The following is a 22,520-nucleotide window of genomic DNA, read 5'->3' as shown; positions in this document are numbered from 1 at the left end:
TTAACCTTTTTACCCACAGTATTAATCTTTGTCTTTCTGAATTATATGGCGTTATATATTGCTGTAATTATATGGTATTATACATTGCCTGTATCAGTAATCTGTCCCAGAAGGAGTGAGAAGTTAGGCTTTGGCCGTGTGACTGTCAGTCTTTAAGATTAAAGAGTTGTGGGCACAGCTTCAAAGAAAGGAGAAAACAAATTGCAATTATGGTTTGTTTTGCAAAAATCCAATCACCCACAGAGATACGTGTTCAATATCTTTTGACAGAGTGCAAACCCAATGGAGAGTAATGTAGTGGGTTGCCTCAGCTCTTACGTGAAATCCCTTCCTTCTCTTAGCAAACAGCCTTCTGTGATCTTCATCAGTAATACCAAGTGGCTTTTGCTTAGGTCTCTCCTGAGAAAGATTATCATGATACAGTAGAAGAAAACAAAGTACAAAGGAAGGATCCACCAACTTTTATAGCCTCTCCCTCCAAGCTAACTCTACTCAAGCATCTCCTTCCTGTGCCTCCCACTGCACCAACCCCCTGAAAATCCTGTAGGCAACTCCTAAACGCTCCCCTAAACACCCGCCAGCACCTCTTCCCAGGTAGCTCCCATCCAGTACTCTGGCCTCCTGCCCTGACACAGGATACCCCTGGTATCCTTCTTCACCAAACACTTGCGTGCGTCCAGATTCTGCTTCACAAAATCTAGGAGAGCAGCACCTTGCAATCAGGCAGTTTTTACACCAAGCCCCACAGCTGCAAGATAGTTTGCAGTGAAATAAAGTTTGGAGAATGCTACTCTTCCTTTGTCTAAGCCTCACAGTTTAAATTAATCATCGTATGAAATTTGTAATATTCATTGTTGTTTGAGAACTTCTTGGAGAAGACTACATTAACTGGCAGTTAAAGGCTGTGATTCAATTAACAGGATACATAATATGCATAATAATCATGTGTTACTATAATTTTTATCTAAATGGCACACGGGGAGTTTCGTTCAGTTTTACTGGTAAAAATGACTGTGAAGGGAAACAATGTGTGGAAGGCATTAATTATCACCTAAGTTTGCTATGTTATTTAAACTGAAATAACCTTTACTTAACAATACTCTTTTCAGTCTCTTCAAGAGCTTTTTATTATGGTTTTTTTCATTCTTCTGAATTAATTAGCCAATCTTAAATCATTGCTTGGATAGAAGAGGTTGGATCAAAGGGACTTAAGTGTATTAAAACAAAAGAGTATTTTCCCCTTGACTTCTGCTTTATCAAATGAGAAAGGCTGGGATTGTAATTTTCAGAATAAATATTGTACTGTAAATGTACTGCTTTAATGTAAGATAGACCCCGCACTGATGAGTATCTTCTCTTTCTGCGGACTGTTGCATCGTTATATATGTTTAAAGCACAATTAGTTGGGATAGCGTGTCTTGGGTGTTTTACTTTACAGTTAGAATCAAGAATCAGTGTTTGAGAGAGTGTTTTATTTAATTGGAATGAGCTTCTCTCTTCAATTTGGTGTAAAGATAAGAGTCATTACAGCCTTTGAGACAATAGCAAACAATAGATTATCCTCCTGTGTTATTGCTGGAGGCTTATGATTGTCATTCTCTTTCCACAGCGGATTGCTGTAATCAGAATTTTCATTCAGGCTGAAAAAAATATGACAGTCAGTACCCCAGGTTGTCATTGCAGAGGCTATAATGAACTTTGATGTATTTTATTATATAAATGGAACTTCAGCCTTCTACTGTGGAAAGAACCTTTTCAGAATAAATATTCTTAGTCAATCTTCCAAGGAATTTTACAAAGGAGCTCCTTTAGGTGAAAAAACCTCCTTTCAGTTGTGGAAACTCAAAGATTGGACAGAAGCTGACCAGAATTACTCTACGTATAAATTATTTTAATAATTAGAGGTTTGTGGCTAATGTCCCATGCTACAGACTCTTTCTTTTGCTAATGATAGAATGGATTTTTTTAAAAATAAATTGTAATTTACCTATTTATATGTATACATAGCATATTTATAAGGCATACTCGCATGCACACACAGGGCTATGTATATATTATCTCTTATTAAGTTCTTCAATACAGTTTAGAAAAGTGATTTTGCAGTAGTTGAATTTGCTCTATTTTTCTGTACTTGTGGCAATCTATGAAGAATACTGTTTCAGAAATACTTATGTATTATTTAAAGATTCAGTCTATAGTAGGAGACCTGTCCATTTCTCCACTCCATGACAGATATATTCGTACTACTCATATGTAAATATGGAAAAATAATTTCTGACATAAAAATCTGCAAAATTAACTACTGCTGAAAATACCTACAAAATGCTGGTTCATTAATTATGGTTTTTTTAAGGTTTTTACCTTTGTGCTGAACTCTGTAGCACAGGTACCGGCAGTGGCTGTGGTGTCAGTAGCGTGCTTCTGATCTTCAGGCAGAAGGCTGAAATTACTTGTTTATTTTGTAGGAATGTGTAAAGAATACATTGATTTAAAGCCTTTATAATGTAATGGGCCTTGTTCCGCTGCATGCGTTACTCTGGATAAAACAGATCTCACTTTTGAAGGGGAAATTTCTTCTGGACTTTGTTCAAGCTCACTAGTTGTTGGGTTACAGTTAGCTCCACAGGGGAAAGGGATGGAGTCATTGCCATCTCCTGCCTCACAGATGTGAGAGATGACTAGCCTTAGAAGAGGGAACCATGGCAACAGCAAGGATCTTCGTATATATGCATATTCCTGCGACTCTTTGAAGTAGCAAAATTTTTCCTGAAGTTGTCTAGACAGAGATGTGTGTTCATGTAGCCGAGTGCCACGAGTTCTCTTCTGTCACCTGGATGCACGCAGGTGATGCAGGTCTGGTCTTCCTGAGAGTGGAGTGAGAATTCAAACCACCAGCAAGATCATTGTACCCTGATGTAACATGTGTGGGCTGTGCCCTGTTTGCAATATTGGTGTGCAAAACAATGGTGTTGGTAGTTAAGTAAAAGACATAGAGGGCAAACTAGTCTGTTTGGTTAAGACACTCATACGTAAACATTTCAAACTGATTAGTTTAGCTACTTTGTAAGGGGTGGCTCAAACACTGTACTGTCCAAAGAGGAACAGAGTACGTTTCCTCTACCTGTGCTTATTCTCAGCTAGTGTGACTGCCCGAAGTCACCGTCCTTCAGCTACATGACAATACTAGAGAATTTAATTGCTTTACTATTTTTCTCTAGATTCAGAAATATTTATTTCTGAAATAGAATAATAGAATGGTTTGGGTTGTAGAGGACTGAAGATCATCTAGTTCCAACCCCCCTGCCATGGGCAGGGACACCTCCCACTAGACCAGGTTGCTCAAAGCCCCATCCAACCTGGCCTTGAACACTTCCAGGGATGGGGCATCCACAACTCCTCTGGGCAACCTGTTCCAGTGCCTCACCACCCTCACAGTAAAGAATTTCTTCCTAACACCTAATCTAAATCTATCCTCTTTCAGTTTAAAAACCGTTATCCCTCGTCCTATCATTACACTGCCTGATAAAGAGTCCCTCCCCATCTTTCCTGTAGGCCCCCTTTAAGTACTGGAAGGGGCTATAAGGTCTCCCCAAAGCCTTCTCTTCTCCAAGCTGAACAACTCCAACTCTCTCAGCCGGTCTTCATAGGAGAGGTGCTCCAGACCTCTGATCATCTTTGTGGCCCTCCTCTGGACCATGTTCCAACAGGTTCACGTCCTTCCTGTACTGAGGAAGAATTTATTTAGAATAAACTTCAGGAGAGAAACTGAGTTTACGGGTGCATTTTCACTTAAAATTTCACTTTAAATGTTTTTGCTGGGTTAAGAATTGGCTCTTTCTGTATATTCATGGTTTGAATCAAATTTATGCTACATGAGTAGCTGCTGGTCTACATTCATTTCCAGAATGGCAAACGATAAAAGAATCAATGGGAGCTTTATAGGTATACCCAGGTATAAAGACTCTACTTATTCTGCCTTTTGTATTATGTGGCTATATGCATTGAATTAAGAAACCATCAGACTAGTAGGATTTTGATGATTACTTACAAAGAAAATACCTACTTTGTATCACTTTGACTTAGTTCTTTAAAAAGAATGAAGAGCCAGATTCAAATTCAAATTACATTGAATTATTGAGTTAATCCTGCAAAAGAACCCAGATCAAAATCTGGCCAATGCTCAGCACTCAATTAGCAGAAAAATACAGTTGCTAATGATAGTTTCTTTCAGCGCATACTGCTTTATGCTTACAGGAACTTGGTTATATGGGCATTAGTCATCATTTCCCAATATTAATTTCCTAGCTAATGTCATTACAGAATTGATTGAAACTGTTCTTTTCTGCCTGACAGCTTTTTGGCTGACCATCTGAGGTATTTAAATCAAATGTAAGATGTATCCTTTGTTCTTCACTGTAAACACATAGGATATGAAATTTATAACCCCATCCATTTTTTCCTTTGATTTGTCTGGTTACATAAAAAGTATTGAATATGTTTATTGGAAGAATTTGTTACTAAGGTAAAATACAACCAGTTTAAAGGACCTTAAAGTTGATATACTCAGGCCATTTTTTCAGAGCATTGTATTTTTAGGGCATTTCTTTTTAACAAGATTTGCTTCATTTATTATAAAGGAATATAAGGAAAAATCAGTGCACAGTACTGCTTAAACTATCCCATTTCAGTTCTCAGGAAGCCTGATAATTGATAATTCTTCCGTCAGTAAAAGTCACATTTTAATATGTCATACCAACTCCTTTTTGTCTCTTACCTTGACATTGGGAAAGTGGACATATCCCCACTAAATTCTATATAAGAATGGATACTTTTAGTGTTTGTATAACATGAAGTATTTTCATTATATGGGATCACTTAAATATGTCATTTATTTTTTCAGTGTCTTTTATAGTTGGCCTGGAATGTGATGCAATGACTTAAATTAAAGGGATAAGTACCACAAAACCAGAGTTTCATCCGTATATGCAATAAACAGTTATCACTTATGACAGTGCAATAGACCCTTTTTTCCAATTTATCATGTATGTTTGAAGACAGAGTTGCACTTGGTATGGACAATGCCTGCAGAGATATTAATGTGCATAATGAATATAGTTAAGATAAAAATGGGTCGGCCAAATTAATTACCAAAATCTTTTCCTTGTGCCTTAGATCATAATTTGTCTGTCTAGTGAGATGAGCTTCCTGGGTTTTGACATGTTTACTTTTAAAATGTACTATAACTTCTTTGCAGAGAAGGTGTACTCACTTTCTTAAAATTTATTGGACATCTAGGAATAGCAGTTGCTGTAGTGGGAAGGAAAAATATTTTGGAAATATAAGTTAGAGAGTGAAACTACAGGTTTCGTATGATGCACGCTGTTAGTAACCTGCTTTTCTTTTGGATAGCACAACCATATGGAAAAATAGGGTATTGGAAGAACTGCTTGGTAAATTAGGAGGAGGGATTTTAATGCACGAGTTTTGATTTGCGTAGCAGCCTACAAAGGAGGAGCTCAATCCTGATTAGACTCCACTTGGGTTTTTTTAGGATGGTCAGTTTAATGCTTTACAATCTTTCCATTTGTTTGTTACTTCAAATATGCTGTTATGAAACAAGAAAAAACTGTGTTTATAGACTTAGGGATGGATTACAAAACTGGATTTATAGACTGTCATGGTTTAACCCCAGGCAGCAACTAGAACCACGCAGCCATTCACTCGCTTCCTGCCCTCCCTGCCCCATCCCTCAAGTAGGGCAGGGAGAAAATTGAGAAGAAGGAGAAAAGAAAAACCTTGTGGGCTGAGATAAATACAGAGTAATGCAACAGAAATGGAGGAGAAAAAAAAAAAAAAAAAAAAAAAAAATAATAATAATAATGGTAAAAGAATATCCAAGAAAATACAAAATTGCTCTCATGACCTGATGATCAATTACCCAGCCCGACCCGAGCAGCGATCATGGATTCCTGCCCCCAGCCTACCCCTGTTTATATACTAAGTACGACATCTGTGGTATGGAATATTCCTTTGGCTGGCTTGTGCTGTTTATGCTTCCTCTCAGCTTCTATGGGAAGCCGAAAAAGTCCTTGACTTGATATAAACATTACTTAGCAACAACTAAAACAATACGTTCTATCAACATTATTTTCATGCTAAATAAAAAACACAGCAGCTACTAGGAAGAAAATGAACTCTATCCTAGCTGAAACCAGGATATAGACCCAATGTTGAACTTCTTTGGTTTTGGATTTGTGTGTCGTGTTAAATCCCTAGAACAGACTCAGAAAGTACTTTAAATATTCTTATAAAACATGCTCAGAAGAGATAATGTATATATTAAATAGATAACATTTAATAGTGTTATATATAATAATAATGCTACTTATTTATAAACTAAATACCACTTTCTTGGAAGATTATATTACACAGTACTAATGATTAATCTTTATGATAACATGTTCTAGGAGAGTATCCTCTCATTAGATTGATAGGACTCAATTTTCCATCCAAGAGAAAAAGGATGCACAGAACTTGTTTTATTTTCTGACAACCTGCATAGTAATTGTAAACTTTCTTCATAAATGTTATCAAACTTCAAAAAGCATCTTCATTATACAGTCACATTGAGCCAGAATAAATAAGATTTTTTTTCTCAGTACCTCCAGCTTTAAGCAGCCCATTGTCTGAACTTTCTTTCAGACCATAATTTGTGTTGAGTACTGATTAATGTAAAACCATTCTTATCTGCCAAGAAATATTTGATTTCACAAGATGATTCACTCTTCTAGTGGCCACTTTAAGAGCCTTAAGATAATTTGTGTCATTTTGCAATTCTTGTTAACTCCTGTGCACCTCACAAGCACCATCTCCACTGCAAACTTCAGAAAACTTCAAACTAAGATTAAAGCATAGTCGGCCACAATGATCGCTCCAAATCTGAGCGAATAGCTGAGGATCTCAGTCTCTCCAGTGTTCCTAGTGATCTGTTGAAGGTTTTGGGTGCAGGTAGCTTTTGGCAGGGTTTCAGCTACATAGAGTCACAGACCCCTTGCAGATGGAATAGATTTGTACCTAGGATTTTGTGAAAAGGGGGATGGCAGACAAGAGGAAGAAACTGGTACTGACCAAGCAATGAGGTTAACAGCTGGGGAAAGGTAGGATTTGACGCCGGTTTCCTCCAGGACAGCTTACTGAGAGCAAGTGAGGAACACAAAGGAAGTTATAAAGTGTCTCTAGATGTCAGGGATTAGGAACGAATTTGGGGAGGGATTCAGTCTGGTGACGGTCAGCCCAAGGGAGGATTTGACCAGCAGCTGAAGTGAACTTGGCGGGGCTGGGTGAAAGGGACAGCGAGGTGACAGACTGGGATTAGTGTCTGGAGAAAATAAGGCTGGATAAGAAGCCGGAGAAGGGGAAGAGAGAAGGAAATTTGTCACTTCTAGAGCTGAAACGCAGCACATTATAGTCGGCTCCTGCTTTTGTCCCATGAGATCACCCGGCAGAGCCGTAGGTGTCCAGAGCCAGTGTAATAGCCATGGGAGAAATAATATTTGTCATTCAGCTTCTGTTTTAAAATAGAAAATTGGAAAGAAACATTATGTCAAAATTAAGTATCTTAAGTTGCAAAGCCAAACCCTCAGACATTAGGAAATTAAGGTTGTTTGTCTGGTCTTTATGTGGATGTATCAGATGGAAGTCTTTAATTATTTAATTGTGCCTTCATAACATTTTCCCCACAGAACCTGCTACTTATTTGTGAAACAGATATATGTCCTTTGGGGATTAAGTGGGCATTTTGTAGTAATGAATGCTTTGTCTTTGAGACAACTAGCCTTAGTTGTCTCATTCTTCAGGGTTTAATTTTGCTCTGCTTTTGTTCAGCATCAGCAAAATACAAATAATACTGACCTGTCACATCTTCAGTGTTTTGAAAATAAATGTATTAGTGGGTGTCTGATAGCCATGACAGAAAGATCTTAGAAAAATTACCAATTCTGTTTTAATAACACTTTTAATTAATGTGTGGTAAATAAAACATAGGCTCATGCCTTGAACAAAGAGAATAAAACTAAAAATACCAAAAAGCTACTCATTAAGGAGTTTCCAATCTGTGAACTGAAGGAGGAAGGGACCCAGTGGAAAAATAATAAGCCTGTGATTTTGCAGTTTAAAAAACTGTGTTATACAAAGGCAACTTTAATTCTGGCATTTACTGCTGTTTGCTTTCTTGACTTAAACTGGGGCGTAATATATGGATTAGCTATGTAAATCTTGCCCTAGGAATTATCAGATGTTTCATTTTAATTTTACTGATTTGAGACATCCTTTATTGGTACTGATATTATTTTATAATTAGCAAATTGCTCCATTAGTATTTTACAGAGAAAAGATATTAAGTAGAAACTACCTCAAATCTCTCATTCTAAATGTCTCAGAATGGAAATATTTTTATTTTTTTTTTAAGAGGAGAAAAAGAAGAATAATGCCAGCTAGAAGCTTCTTAAATCTTGTGGGAGGCTTCCAGAAAAACAGTGATGTTCTCCTAGTAGGGGAAGTGAGCCTTATATCCAGGCTACAGCTGATCTCTCTGACTAAGTGCGAAAGTGCAGTGAAACCTGTCAGATTCCTGTGACTTTAGGACATTAGCCTGTATAATTTATTAACCAAGCAGAAAAGTTATAATGTACCTATACTAGCAGATGTGTTCCTGCTACTTTTGGGTTTGTTGTGTGACAGTGTTATTGTATTTCCTTAATTTAGCATAGGTTTATGAAACGCAGTGGTGTTTAGCTCTGGTTGCTTTCCTGAGAGCTCTTTCTCTGAATCCATGAACCTAAGAGGCCAGGAAAAAGGAAAAGTGAAAAGGATGGGTTGGTTTTAGTCTTCTAGAGAGGAATCAGTTATGAAAATGTTTCCAAAAGACAAGATTAATTCGCAGCCTGAGCTCTCCAAAGGCATGCTGTGCCTTCCACTTGTAATGATGAGAAGATATTCATTGCAAGATGGATAAAAAGATGTTCTCCAAGGACTGCATTTTATCTGCCAATAGTAGGACACAGACAGAAGCATCCATGAAATTAATTATAAAACTGTTTCTCAGAAATGTGTAAACATGACAGTAGCAGTGATCTCTTTTACACCTCTTGGGTCCTGTGTTTTAACTGTGATTGAATTGAGCTGTCAGATTACATATAGAGTGACAACTCCGTACTAGCAGCAGCTGGATGAATAATGCAAAGAAAATGTTTGCAATCATCTTTTACTATAAAAAATAATTTTTCTTATTCTTTTAAAATCACTCTTGAGTTACAGGTATGTTTGTGTGGCAAGAGGTATCACAGATATTTATGAAAGTATGGCTGTAAACTTGCTGCAAATTCACTTTATAGTAGTGAAATACTCGTTAATTGAGAAACTGAAAAATTCATCTAATGTTCTGTCAGCTGCATGCCGTTAGTCATTCCCTTCAGCTGTGGGTAACGCTTTTGCACTAGAGAGAGGAATAACATTAAAGTGTCGGTGGCCAAATTCTAGGAAAATACTTGGTGATGAAACTGCAGTGCTGGAGTATTTATGAATCAATTTATGATGCGACTTTGTGAACTTCTGAGCTTAAATTTATAAAGTTATCCTCCAAACCTCATATTTATGCAGAAAATGAGAAGCTTGAAGTTCATGAAAGTGATGGATATTTAGTGTTTCTTGAAAACCAGGCCATTTATGGCAGCTGTTTAGAATATGCTGATTGGTACCTCAGTGTAGGGAATTGCTGAAAAGATTGACTGTGGCGAGCGCTGTCGTTCTACTGATGTTAGTGGAGCTGTCACATTGTTTTCATGCTACTGTTTTTGTAGTCTTGCCTATTATTTCCTTTTTATGCTTCTATTCCTAACTTATATTCCTGAATGTTAGTCTAGTTCAGATCAGCACGTCAGAATTATCATTTCTAATGGAACCTGTTTGAAATCGCTGACATTCCGTTACCCTTCCTGGACTTGTTCTCCACTTAATGTTTTGCTTATTGGAGGGCAGAGGGAAATGTCTAAAATAGTAGTTATGGTAAAATACCTGTGAAACCTTTTTAAAGGCTACAACACTCTATTTGTCCATATCTGATGAGCTCAAAAATTTGGTGAGAATACCCAGCAGTTAAAAAAGTAGTAATATAATTCCCAGTGAGTAATAAAACTTCATGGGTTTGAAATAAACAAAAAGACATCGTTCAATGCTAAAATAGATACATGTTGAATTTTCAAATCCGTGTATTTTAAATCCTACTCTTACCAATAAACACCATAGAGTTTCTGTGACATTTAAAAAAAAAAAAAAAAAAAGAGAAAGCATTTTTTTATTTTATTTTCGAAGTCATACTTTTATACCTTTTTATCACTGAATAAATTGTGGCTTGCTTGGGAAAAGTTTGTGAGACTGTCCGGTTGAACTTGGGATCAACAATATCTTTTTAAGGCGCGTTGGTGCTTTGACCAAGTGTTCTTCGAGATGCCCTGTGAATTTTCAAGTGATCTCACCCTCCTGCACTGTGTCTTCTTGTTTCCTTAGAGCTCTGTCAGCACTTTTCCCCTCCTTTCCCCATTCTGCTTAAAATGGCCTATTGGTCTGACGTATTGATCCCACTTGGTCCCATGACTAATATTGATTTTATTCTCAATAGGACCTCAGCCTGTCATCAAATTTACTTTTTCTTTCATATCAAGAGGACGTTTGATTGGCTTATTTGACACTAGAAGGCAACTGCGCTTGGTTATGATCAATACACTTGTATTCTCTGTTCCTTATCATTCTCAGTAAGACTACATTAGCAAATGAACCGTGAAAACGCTTCAACTACCTGTCAAGGAGTAGAAAAATCTTACTCCTGTGGTTAGGCTATGTGTAGGTACTCTGCTGGGCTTTTTATTAGAAATATTGGACTACTGTTCCTGTGGTACAAGTTTACTATGGCATGAAGTTAAAGCATAGCAGATTTTTTTGGCTAAAGGCATACCACGTTTCCGTTTTTGTTTACTTTGTCTTGTCTGCATGGAGACACTTAGGAAAGCTGATCCAAATTAACTGCAAAAATAATATTAGTTAAACTATATTAAAAGTGTATGTGAATCTTCTTATGCAGAATTAAGGTGGCCTTAATTCTATTTGTTAAGTATTTTCTCTTTCATTCTGAATAAGGAGAGCCATACAAAATGTTAATACAGTTTAACTAATCTCCTTCAAAGTCCGATTTTAATTAATTGGGATTAATTCTTCAGTATTCCTATTTAGATCACTCTTTTTCAGTGATACTCACATTATCACTAATAGTTCAGATACAGCCTCTTTCATGCTGGTGGATATTCAGTGGCATCAGAAGTAGCGAAAATTGAAAGAAAGTATCATCTGCAAGAAGAATTTTCCGTTAGTCTTTGATGCATAATACAAAATATGCATTCAGTAACTTACAGTGTTGTGTTAGGGATAAAAAGGCTGTATTACTTTTTAAGCCATAGCTGGTGCTGCAAGACATCCTCAGTGTGCCTCTCTGTGTATAGTGAAGGAACTGACCTCATGTATATTTTTTTTAATTATTATGCTTGGGAGAACTGATACTGTGGCTACCACTTACAAATTTATGTAAATAAATACAGGGAGAATTGGAAAACCTTTTTCCATATTTTCTGGGTGAAATGTATGTTATTTAGTTTTTCAACCTGAGTAAAACTAGCAAAGAATAGTGAAAAATTGGAGAGGGTATAAAGGAATAAGAGGTTAAGTTTGAAAGTGGATAGCACAAAATGTTCTTTTTGTTAAGATGACAAAGTGAGCAGAACTGTTTCTTCCACTTTTCTCATGCTTATAAAGAATTAAAGCATAAATAAGAAGTTTACACTTTAATGAAAAAAAAATAAGGTGTTTTTTTCCCCGACCATATACCTCAGGTTACAGTATATTTCTGAGTTAACATAGTTATGGAATATTATTTTTTCATACTGTTGTTTCATCTGGCCTTCTTACATATATGACAGATTACACTGCATTTTACACTGAAAAAATATTATTTGGATAAAGAAATAATATTCCTTTCTCTGTTTTTATTTTCCTCTGTCAAATTTAGACTGTATCTACATGACTGTAATTCTGATAGATGACTCTAATATTAATGGAGGTACATATGTTCTTCTATTACCAGACGTGAAAATGAGATTACTGGAAGCATTAATATAATATCTGAAGGTGTGAGTTCATTATTTTTAACCAGTTACATCCAAAGAACATCCAAAGACTTTTCCCATCTGAAGCAGTTTTAGAAAGAAATATACATCTTTAAAATATGTGCTTCATTTTTGTTTCAGAGTTGTCCCTTTATTGCTGTCATTGTTTCAAAGTAAGGAGCATTATTTTGGGTTTTGATAATTCCTATAGCTGTTTTGCATATGGTGCAAAGCTTTACCTTTACCTGATGCATTAAGGAATAGTGGACTGGATTTCTTAGAAGCGACTCACTTTTCTTGAAATTTGCACGAATGAAACTTTGGATGAACTTAAGGACAGGGAAGACAGAACTGTCTTAACCTCTGTAGCAGAATGCCTTTCACATCAATTAGCTTTCCTTTAAACCCCTCGCAGAGGGTTACTTGCTTCTGCATTCTTTCTACATAGCTGCCACTCTTTGAGCTGTAGCCGAAGTGTAGTAGTAGCATTTACTGGTTTGGCTACAGAGGAGCAGCAGAAGCACTCAGGTACCATGGTTGGAATTCGATTTCTTCGTGAATGTGGGAGTTCTTGAAGCCACTAACTTCCTACTCATCAAAATTTCTTTTCCCATAAGGTGAATACATGAGGAAAATTGTTTCATCTCCTTAAGGAATAGTAAATCTTAAAAAGATCATGATTTTTGCTTAAGTATGTTGACATGCTATTATATTTGATTTGAGAAACACTGGATATGGTGGGTTTCTAAGCTCCTGCTGTTTTTCTTTTGTATAATGTTTGTTCCTTCCATCATCAGTCATTTTTCATTGTAAATGTTTGCTTAAAAAAAAAGCAAACCCACATTTTAAAAGGTATTCATCTCTTCCAGTGTTTGCATAGGGAAAGTGAGTAGTCAGTGGCCTTTTCTACAGGTCACTGTTTTGTGTGTGCAGTCATGGTAAACGTGTAAATACAATGAAGGTATATGCGCTTGTGTTAGCAAGTTTCTCATTTAAAAAAAAAAAAAAAAATCCGTCCATGTTTGAGATCCATGATGTTTTTTTGAGTAAGTGGCCAAGGTATGTTTATCATTTTCCTTTTAGTAAGGAACAGGCTGTATGATACTACTTGAAAGTCTACAGTGAAACCCAAACCACAGTAAATTTTCACACACCAATCTCCAAATCAAACAGTTTACAATCCTACAATGTTTTCATATCATTAAACTATTAGACCAACTTTCTTTCATTTTTGCATAATGAGCAGATGTGAGAAACTAGTGCATTTGTCTTCATTGAAATCAGTGCCATTTCTGCTTAGGCTTCTTAGAAGAAAATGACTTCACGAATATTAACCATCAACTAATTAAGATGTACTTAATTAAATGCAGATGCTACTTAGCAAAAGCAATTGAGAGAAAGGCATGTGATTAGGGAATTAGCAACTGATTTAACACTTTGAGCTACCAGCTAGGCACCTAAGCGATGGAAATGAAAGCAGAAACTTCACTTGATAAGAATAATACAAGGGAAAAAAACACCTTTTCATATTGTGTTTGTTGAAAAGCTTCGGAGCCAACGAAGTAGAATATATTGAGAACATAAATTGTATGTTAATGCTGCTTCATGTTCAATAATTAGAGAGGTTAAAAATTATTCAAAATGCTGAAAATTTTTCAACCTACCTCATGCAGAGAGATTTTTTGACAGCTGGTCATTCAGGAGCTAGAACAGAAAATAATTACATACAACATACCATAGTGTTGCTACTGTTTTCAAGGGCACTGCCATTTTACTAACATTAAAGCTTACGTTGACAGCCTTTATCTTTGGAGCAGACATGAATAAACACTGTCAAGATGTTATGAAGGCTGCTGGGATTAATAAAACATTTAAAGTTTCCTAATGTCTATCAAAGTATTTTTGTTATATACAAGTATTGAACGGGTTCAAGAGCAAAAATTGGTCTGTCAGATACTGTTGCACTTTTTTTCCCTCCAAATACTCTGAAGACTGTTGGGCTAAACAAGATGGTAAATGATGAATTGCATGAAAATATTATTGTTTCCCCTTTCTGGGTCTTATTTGATTAGGTTTTCAGAAATTAACTTCTAAATTCTCCCTACTGAAAAATCTGGGTCAGCCTTTCGCAGTTGTGTACGCGTTTTAATTAGAGACGTGTGCTATGAGAAAGACAGCTTTCCTCAGAGAGTTCCTCTTGTATAAGAAAAAAAAACAACCCACACAACCAAACAGTGAAACAAAAAGAATTGCCAAAAAAAAAAAAATAAAATAAAAATCAGTCATGGTATGAGACTGAATTTCCAATCAGCAGTTCTGATAGAGTTGAAGTAAGATAAGGAGGTTTGAGGAAGACAAGATCGCAAGTGCCCGATTATGCAAAAGGGCAGAAGTTGAATGAAAGTGTTATGGGCCTCCATTTTTCCCTGTGCATAGTTCACAACGTGGTTCTCTACCTCTTCTGATCATTTGAAAAAGAAAAATCCACACTACTGCTGCAGCATCGTGGTTTGGAAGGAGAAGTTAATTTGCTGTGACGGTTCATGCTAGGCAGGCAGGAGTTTTCCTTTAGTGGGGAACTTTGGGGACTGGTAATTGCTTAGTGATTTGAAAGAAATGCAATAGTACTGGAAATGAAAATGATAATGTTAGTTTATCCTGGAGATTGATTACTATCTGCTTATTAGCAGATATATGGTGTCCTAGCATCTGGAAAATGTATGGTTTCATGATATTTTTAATAGCTTTTCTGTAATGTGAAGAATTGCCCATTTGGCATTAAACTAATCAGCCAATGCATAGAAAAGGTTATTACAAATGAAAGTCTAGTGTAAAACTTCAAATTTGGATAATTTGGATATGTATGTTTTCTCTTGTACCTTTGAGGCAATTACATTTTAGACTAATATCTTCTTGCTTATTTTCTGTCCTGAGTTATAATTAAGACAGACATTTAGGCACTTCAGAATTGTAAGAAAATTAAAAAAAAATAAAATAGTAAATATCCCCCTCTTCTAGTCAGATTATATTCGTATATCTACAGGAATAACACAAAAATTGTAAAACCGTAGCACACAAAAACTTGTTTGAGGAGAAGCATGTGCTTTACTAACTTTGGGTATGGAGACTGGTTAGAGTTATTTCCATATGAAAAATGGGACTAAGCACATACCACAGACCTGGTTTTACTGAGTTTTGAGTATAGATAGGCATATTTTGCTCTTGATGGGCGGAGCCCACACAGCAGTTTTGGCTCCTGAGCCAGTCTGAGAAGGTCATTCAGTACACTCAAAGGCTGAGAAGGGAGTCAGCGTAAGGACAAGTGTAGGTCCTCATGTGGGAGGGATGTGTATGAGAAAGTGCATGGGAATTCCAGATAAAGAACAGTCTCGGCCATTTCAGCCTTTACAACCCTTACAGGAGGCAGTGTAATACTTTCCTGTTGATTATTTTTCTACACAGAGAAGGAAGGAAACAGTAAATGGCAACCACACAGCTCACAGATTTTAACATCGTGTGAACTGCATTTTTTTTCCTGCAGCCTCCATGCTTAGAGACATCACTGAAGGTAATTGGATAAGAAAAAGGCCTTCGTCACCCACAAACACAGAGCCCTTTAAAAAAGTGGGCTCTGGGGTGCCTTAGCAAGTATTTCAGGTGCCCAGTGGTTTCCCAACACATGACATACTGTGTGCCTCCTTTTCAGCTTCACTGAAAAGGCATCCACTGAGCAAGCGATGCCTTATAACTGATAGAGTCACATACATACAACACAGTATGTACCCTACTATATATAACCAGTACATCCAGATCATGCAGTGCTTTGACCTGTCAGTCTTTTCCATCCTTTCGTATTTTTACGTCGTCATTTTAAACATGCAGGCTTAAAAAACGCTTGAGTGATACACTGTAATTTCCTGTGGTCTCTTGTATTTAAAAGCAGACTATCATATGTGGCTACCAGCAGCCACAAAAAGAAGATATTGGCATAACTGAGCCTTTTTTTTCTTAGAATTGCAGATTTTCTAGTAAATTTGAACACATTCAACACATCAGCAGTACAAAGTCTGAAGTCTGCAGTTTTAGCATTTAGGCTTAGTTGTTGTCATTAACTTCTTTATGGACTTTGAAATACAACTGTATGATTTGTTTTGCCGTTCTGTGATATTCCTGTCCTTTACTGATTACACAGGTATTTAAAAAAAAACATTCAATATTAATGTTCAAAGCACTCTCTTGATTTGATCCCATTTATTGTGATTTTATTGTACATTTTTTACTTAGTTTGTATCAGGTTATAGTTCAGCCTTTCAGAGGCTGGTTTCCAGGTACAGGATTGAGACCAAGTTCTTTGCCTTATTGCGTAGGATCCCAGCAGCATTTTTATTTTATGTTGGGTTTTTTTTCAGTTGTTCTCTATGCCTCATTGGATCTTGCAGTGATTTTACTGTTCAATTTAAGGCTTAAAAAAAATTTTGCCCTCTGTTAAGCACTTGCTTTTCCATTTACTACAGGTCAGAATTTGACAGCAATTTTTCACTGTCCATTGAAGCATGCATCGTGTTAAAAGATGCACAATAAGCAAAGGGTTTCCTTGCCATGTCTCTCTAGTGATACCAGCTCTGGGAATGCTTCCCATCGGAAAGTTCTTAAAGCATTTTACAAGAAACTTAAGGATCAGACACATTTTACAGATGAGTAAAAAAAATCACAAAGGAGTGACATGATTCAACTACGTTAAACACAGAACATAGGTCTTCTGCAGTCTAGCCCAACCCTTAGTATCTATACCAAATTTTTATGGACACCGTATCTGCTTTGTGAATGTAATAAAACAAGAATGGTGAGATGAATACAGTCTGATAGTTGCTAACAGTTAGCCAGTTCCTTCTGCATGCTATTCACACGCCACCTCTCTGTAATCTGTAAAAATTTGCCTATTCAGTAGGTTTGGGGGGGGTTATTTGGGGGGTTTTTGTTTGTTTTTTTGCTTTAAAGTAATTAAATCGTTCAGTAGTTCATTAAAGGCTCTGGTGTGCGCACGCATACTAGAAGTTCTTCACACCAAGGCGGTGGCCACAAGGAGGTTTTAAAGTAGTGGCTCACTTTGCTGATTGTTTAGCTGGATCCCGTGTAACAGTTCAAGGAAGGATGTGGATTTGAAAGGCTATCTCCTTGGCAGTCTTTACTGATGATATAAGTCTGTAAATATCCCAGCAAAGGTTTAAAGAGTTTTTGACATTTTAAGTCCTTGAAAAAGAAAACCTCTTTTGCCTCCTGCCATTTCTACCTGCAGTCTCTCCCTTCAGTGCAATTTGGATAATTTAGCTCAAAATGTGCATCTGTTGCATAAGAGAGAAATATCATTCAACTACATAGGTCCTGTTTCTGAATGTGGATTTTTGCTATATCCCAGATTTTAATGAACAAATCAACTGATAAACAGTGAAGAGTTTTTATCTTTCTGGTTTTTACTTTTTGTCATTCTGTTGCTTAGAGTGTAAATAATTCAGTGCAGAGACCTTTGACTCGAGTTTTTGGAGTTCTGGCTTTGACTTTTGGGCAACATAAATGTATATCTATAAATTTCAAATAAAATATTAGACTACACATGACAAACTTTTTCAAATCGGACTTTTTCTAAGTAGCATTAGTCTTTACACTGGCATTGTTCCCAGCATATGGTTGAGTGGTTCCTGGTAGTTGACTACACTATGCACTTTAAAGAGGAAGACAACAAAGGTCAAGTTGTTCATAAAATCATTAGTGAAATGTCAGAAACAATTTAGTCTAAATAAAATATCTCCCTGAAGATAAGAAGTACCCATTATAAAAATTTCCTTCCAACTGCATATTTATGCTGTTGAATTCATCAGATAAGAATTGGACAGTTGACAAAAACTAAATGGTGTTATGGAAAATACGTATTTCGAGAATAATTTCTCTGTAAAAGCAAAGGATGAAAGAGGACTTTGATTCTGGGAGAGAGTGAAGGGGTTTTTTTATTTGAAATATAAAACTTGTACTGAAACAAATTTAACACAATTTCTCAATGTGACCCCAAATTTAGCTTGAATTTGATGTTAATAGGACATTGGTTGACAGGCAATAAATAAGCATGATATAGTATTGTATGTTTACACCATGTTTACATTACTTTACTGTAATGGTAGTATTTCTTGCAAAGTGTGAAAGTATCCCAGCAGTTTATCTCATTAAGTATTACCTCATGATGGAACAATTTGAGAGTAAGGTTCACTCCTTTTCTAGCTTTTTTTTCTGTTCTTTGGAAAGGAAGTTTGCATTCTGCTCCTCCATCTTGTCCTTCGACCTGAACGCATGCCATTCTGATGAAGCGGGCAGGAATCCCTCCTGCACTGGTGTCAGGATGTGATGACCTGTGGTACAAGAGAAGGAGCGATTGATGCAAAGATTGAGTTCAGTGAGGGAAACAGAACTTGATGTGGGAGATCTATGAAGCCTTTGGCAGGGCTCAAATTTGTATTTTTAATATGAGAAAATACAGCTATTGAGACTGACTTGATCTCAAAGGTCTTTATAATTCAGATGATTATGACTTCTTTAGGCTATTTTAAAAGCACGAGCTGCAGGACTGCCCCTGGTTTGCAGAGACAAGGAAGATTGATGTTTGCAGTTCTGTTGTGCCGAAAGATCCTGTATGAATAAAATATTTGACAGTGGTTAAAGGGATATAATATTGGATGGATGGCCCTCATCTTTCCCTCTTTTTATAAAGAATTTGGTCATTAATAATTCTGGGACTCATGATATGTCGCTAGTCCTAAAGAACCTCTTGTTTTCAGGAACTCAATGTGTCAGAGATTCTTATTCGAGAGGTTTTAAGACTGTAAACCTTGAATGACAAAAGTTTAGTTTCTGTTTAGATTAGTGTTTGATTCATTGTATTATTATTCTATTAAGCAATAAAAGCCTAATTTGAGGCTTGGGTAAAGCAGTGTTTATAGATCTTTGGCTTCATTTACGACATTCAGAGTGTTCACTGAATTAGCTTTTCAGAATCCAGGTGGTGGTTATTAACACTGGCTTATGTCTTTATGGTTAAATTATAGAGAATTTAATGATTATTTCTAACAAAAGTGTTGTTGCATCCAAGACTTATGTTCATTGCAAATCCTGATGAGACCCTATTTTGTTGACTTTAGCTATTAAAGGAAAAGGGTTGACATGATGGGTCATAGCAAGTGCAATGCTATAGACACTCCCGTTCAGTCCCGTCAAGGTCACATAATGCTTCAATAACATTTCAGTAGATTAATCGTAATTCAACAGAAGGTTTTATGAAGGTGCAGCAAGGATCATATAACACAAGAGGCATTCAGATGCTTTTGAAATGTTATGCTTTTTAGAAAACTTTTTAAAAAAAAGTTTCATGTTTATGAATGAGACTGAGACTCTTTCCATGCCTTTATTGTATGTGATTTACAAGGCCTTGGAAGTCCAGTGTGCTCTTAGATGCAGCTTTTTCAGTTTCTTGTTACTGGCTTTACACATTGGGCTACTGCTCAGTTCCTGGTGCTTTTCGTTGCAAGCACTTTCTGTAATCGGTTGTGTGACAACAAAGCTATAACTCTAAAACAGTGACTCCAAACCTCTCCCTCCTTTGTTCTTTTTCAAAGCAAAGATTTATCCTGAGGCTTTTTCCACTGTCCATGAGACTTACTGACCTTTGAATATGTGGTCATTTGTTCATTCCTCACTTAATGAATGTTAACTGATTTGATCCGGAAATCATGTTACCTTACAAAACTAACCACTTTGTGATTAGGGTGCTGTGCAGACAAATCTCACGCACAGTGCTCCCACGATTTGCTTACTGAAAACAAAAGCAGCCCTGCTACTTTAACACTAGCTAGTATTTCATTAAACAATTTATACCAGCCTGGATCTTTTTATTATAATAAAATGTGTACATTGATGTGACAGAATACAAATGCATAGATCTTTTTATACTTCCATGACACAAAGAGTGATGTGTTACTGGCTTGGCTAACAAATAAAGATCTTTCTAACCAAACAAGACACTCTGCAGCTTACTACAACACTTCATATTTTGATGCATAGCTGCACTTCAAAGGATGAATTGTAGGTTGTAAAACTGGCTGAGCTGGAATTTAGGCTACTTTTCCCCTTCTCCCACAAGCATTGATGAAGACTAGTTGATTAATATATGTGCATTTCCATGTATACAGTTTTGTATGGGTGTATTTTATACTTTGTCATTCATTTCTGTGGAATCAAATATGTATTAACAAAATGAAAGCCTAAAGACCACCCAGGCTGGCATTCGCTTCAGCAGAATATCAAATTAAACTAGGTTTAAGCATGTTCTTCTAGAATCAAGGCAGAGGAGACAAGTCATTTTAATAAAAAATCTATTTACCTTGTTTATATAGAAGAACAGAATCTAATTTATCTGTGTGCCCATCTGGACTAAATTGCTCATTTTAAGTTAATTTAACAAATGATAGACTGCTACTGGCCTTTTCTTTCCCAGGAGAAGAGGTTGACAGACAGCTGTGTAGAGATGCTATCTACCCAATCCCGGTTGTCTGCGAAGCTCCGTGCCCAAAGGACTGTGTGCTCAGCATGTGGTCCGCATGGTCCTCCTGCTCACACACCTGCTCCGGCAAAACCACAGAAGGGAAGCAGATGCGTGCCCGCTCCATTCTGGCCTATGCAGGTGAAGGTAAGGGCGCATACTCTTGCAGAATCTTGTTTGATTGTGAATTCTCAATTGTCTTTGCAATGCCAAAGTCATTTATTGATCAACAGAAGCAAATTATTAGATGGAGTTGTGCTTTTTTTTAAATATAGAAAAATATGCAAATGCTTTTCCTACATTTACTTATGGTACCTGAAGCTGTATTAAAGAGGAGATTTTATTTTGCTTATTTCAGATAGTGTTGCTTTTTTTTATTCTGCATAATGTTACTATTTGGATTTTGAATATATGGCTTTCCAGTTTTCTATTAAATTAAACAACGCAAACAATTTATCCTATACAGAGCTCTATAAAAGATATTTATAGAGGATTGTTAGTAACTCTAGCTACAATTTAGGTCCAATTTAGAAGGATATAAGTAAGAATGCTGAAAAGGTGAGAGTTTTAATGAGTTCAAATGCTAAGAAATGGCTTTTGTAACTTCTTAGCTCACATTGGTAACTAATGTTACCCTATTGACATTATTATTCATAGTAAGACTTTGGTTTTACTCTACAAATCCTCACTCATGTGAATAGTTTCCAGTCACGCAAATGGTCTTTGTGCAGCATCTGCAGCAAATACAAAGAGAACACACAACTGGAATATAAAGGAGAAGAAGAAGAACAAGGTTTTGGATACAGGTTCATTTCTATTCTTCGATGATTTTTCATGCTTCCTATAAATGGTTTTGTATTCTTTTGTTCTTAAGTATTTTGGGGAGTAATAGAGCAAATGTATTCTATATGTAACATAGTTCTAAAATGGTCATGTCAGGTGTGCGGGGGTCCAACTGGTAAAATGCCTTGTGCAGGACTGGCAGCAAGGAGACGTACTCACCAAAGAGTTCTTGGAAAACGTTTACTCACGTGGGTTACTGACAGTAAAGTTAAATGCCTCCAATATAAAAGGATATATGGTTGTTTTAGTTCTTCTTTAAAGCTGTTAAGCATTTTATTACTTCAGAGTTAAGGTGAAATTTAGCTGAAAAATGAAACTTGTGAAGTATGGAAGTAGTGAAACAGAATGCCCATTCTGAGAAATGGAAAAATAAAGGGACAGGCTTCATCATATCATATAATCATGGAATGGTTTGGTTGGAAAGGACCTTAAAGATCACCTAGTTCCAACCCCCCTGCCATGGGCAGGGACACCTCCCACTAGACCAGGCTGCTCAAAGCCCCATCCAGCCTGGCCTTGAACACTTCCAGGGATGGGGCATCCACAACTTCCCTGGGCAACCTGATCCAGTGTTTCACCACACTCACAGTAAAGAATTTCTTCCTAACACCTAATCTAAATCTCCCCTCTTTCAGTTTAAAACCATTACCCCTTGTCCTATCACTACACTGCCTGATAAAGAGTCCTTCCCCATCTTTTCGGTAGGTCCCCTTTATGTACTGGAAGGCTGCTATAAGGTGTCTCCAGAGCCTTCTCTTCTCCAGGCTAAACAAACCCACCCAAGTCTCTCAGCTTGTCTTCATAGGAGAGGTGCGCTCCTCTGGACTTGCTCCAACAGGTCCATGTCCTTCTTATGTTGGGGGCCCCAGAGCTGGATGCAGTGCTCC

The 22,520-nt window shown here is 36.8% G+C and overlaps 1 protein-coding gene across 1 annotated transcript in view; it reads left to right on the top strand.

Annotated features, from left to right (window-relative positions):
• The window catches only part of THSD7A (thrombospondin type 1 domain containing 7A), a 327,266-nt gene that overhangs the window by 226,330 nt on the left and 78,416 nt on the right, over window positions 1–22,520 (top strand). The window contains exon 17 of the mRNA XM_074574765.1: window positions 20,746–20,937. Coding sequence (XP_074430866.1) covers window positions 20,746–20,937 — 192 coding nt within the window. The remainder of the gene's footprint in view (window positions 1–20,745; window positions 20,938–22,520) is intronic.

The sequence above is a fragment of the Larus michahellis genome, chromosome 2, assembly GCF_964199755.1.
Source record: "Larus michahellis chromosome 2, bLarMic1.1, whole genome shotgun sequence".
Classification (NCBI taxonomy): Eukaryota; Metazoa; Chordata; class Aves; order Charadriiformes; family Laridae; genus Larus; species Larus michahellis.
The sequence above is the reverse complement of the archived record's forward strand: the minus strand, read 5'-3'. Positions and strand labels throughout refer to the sequence as shown.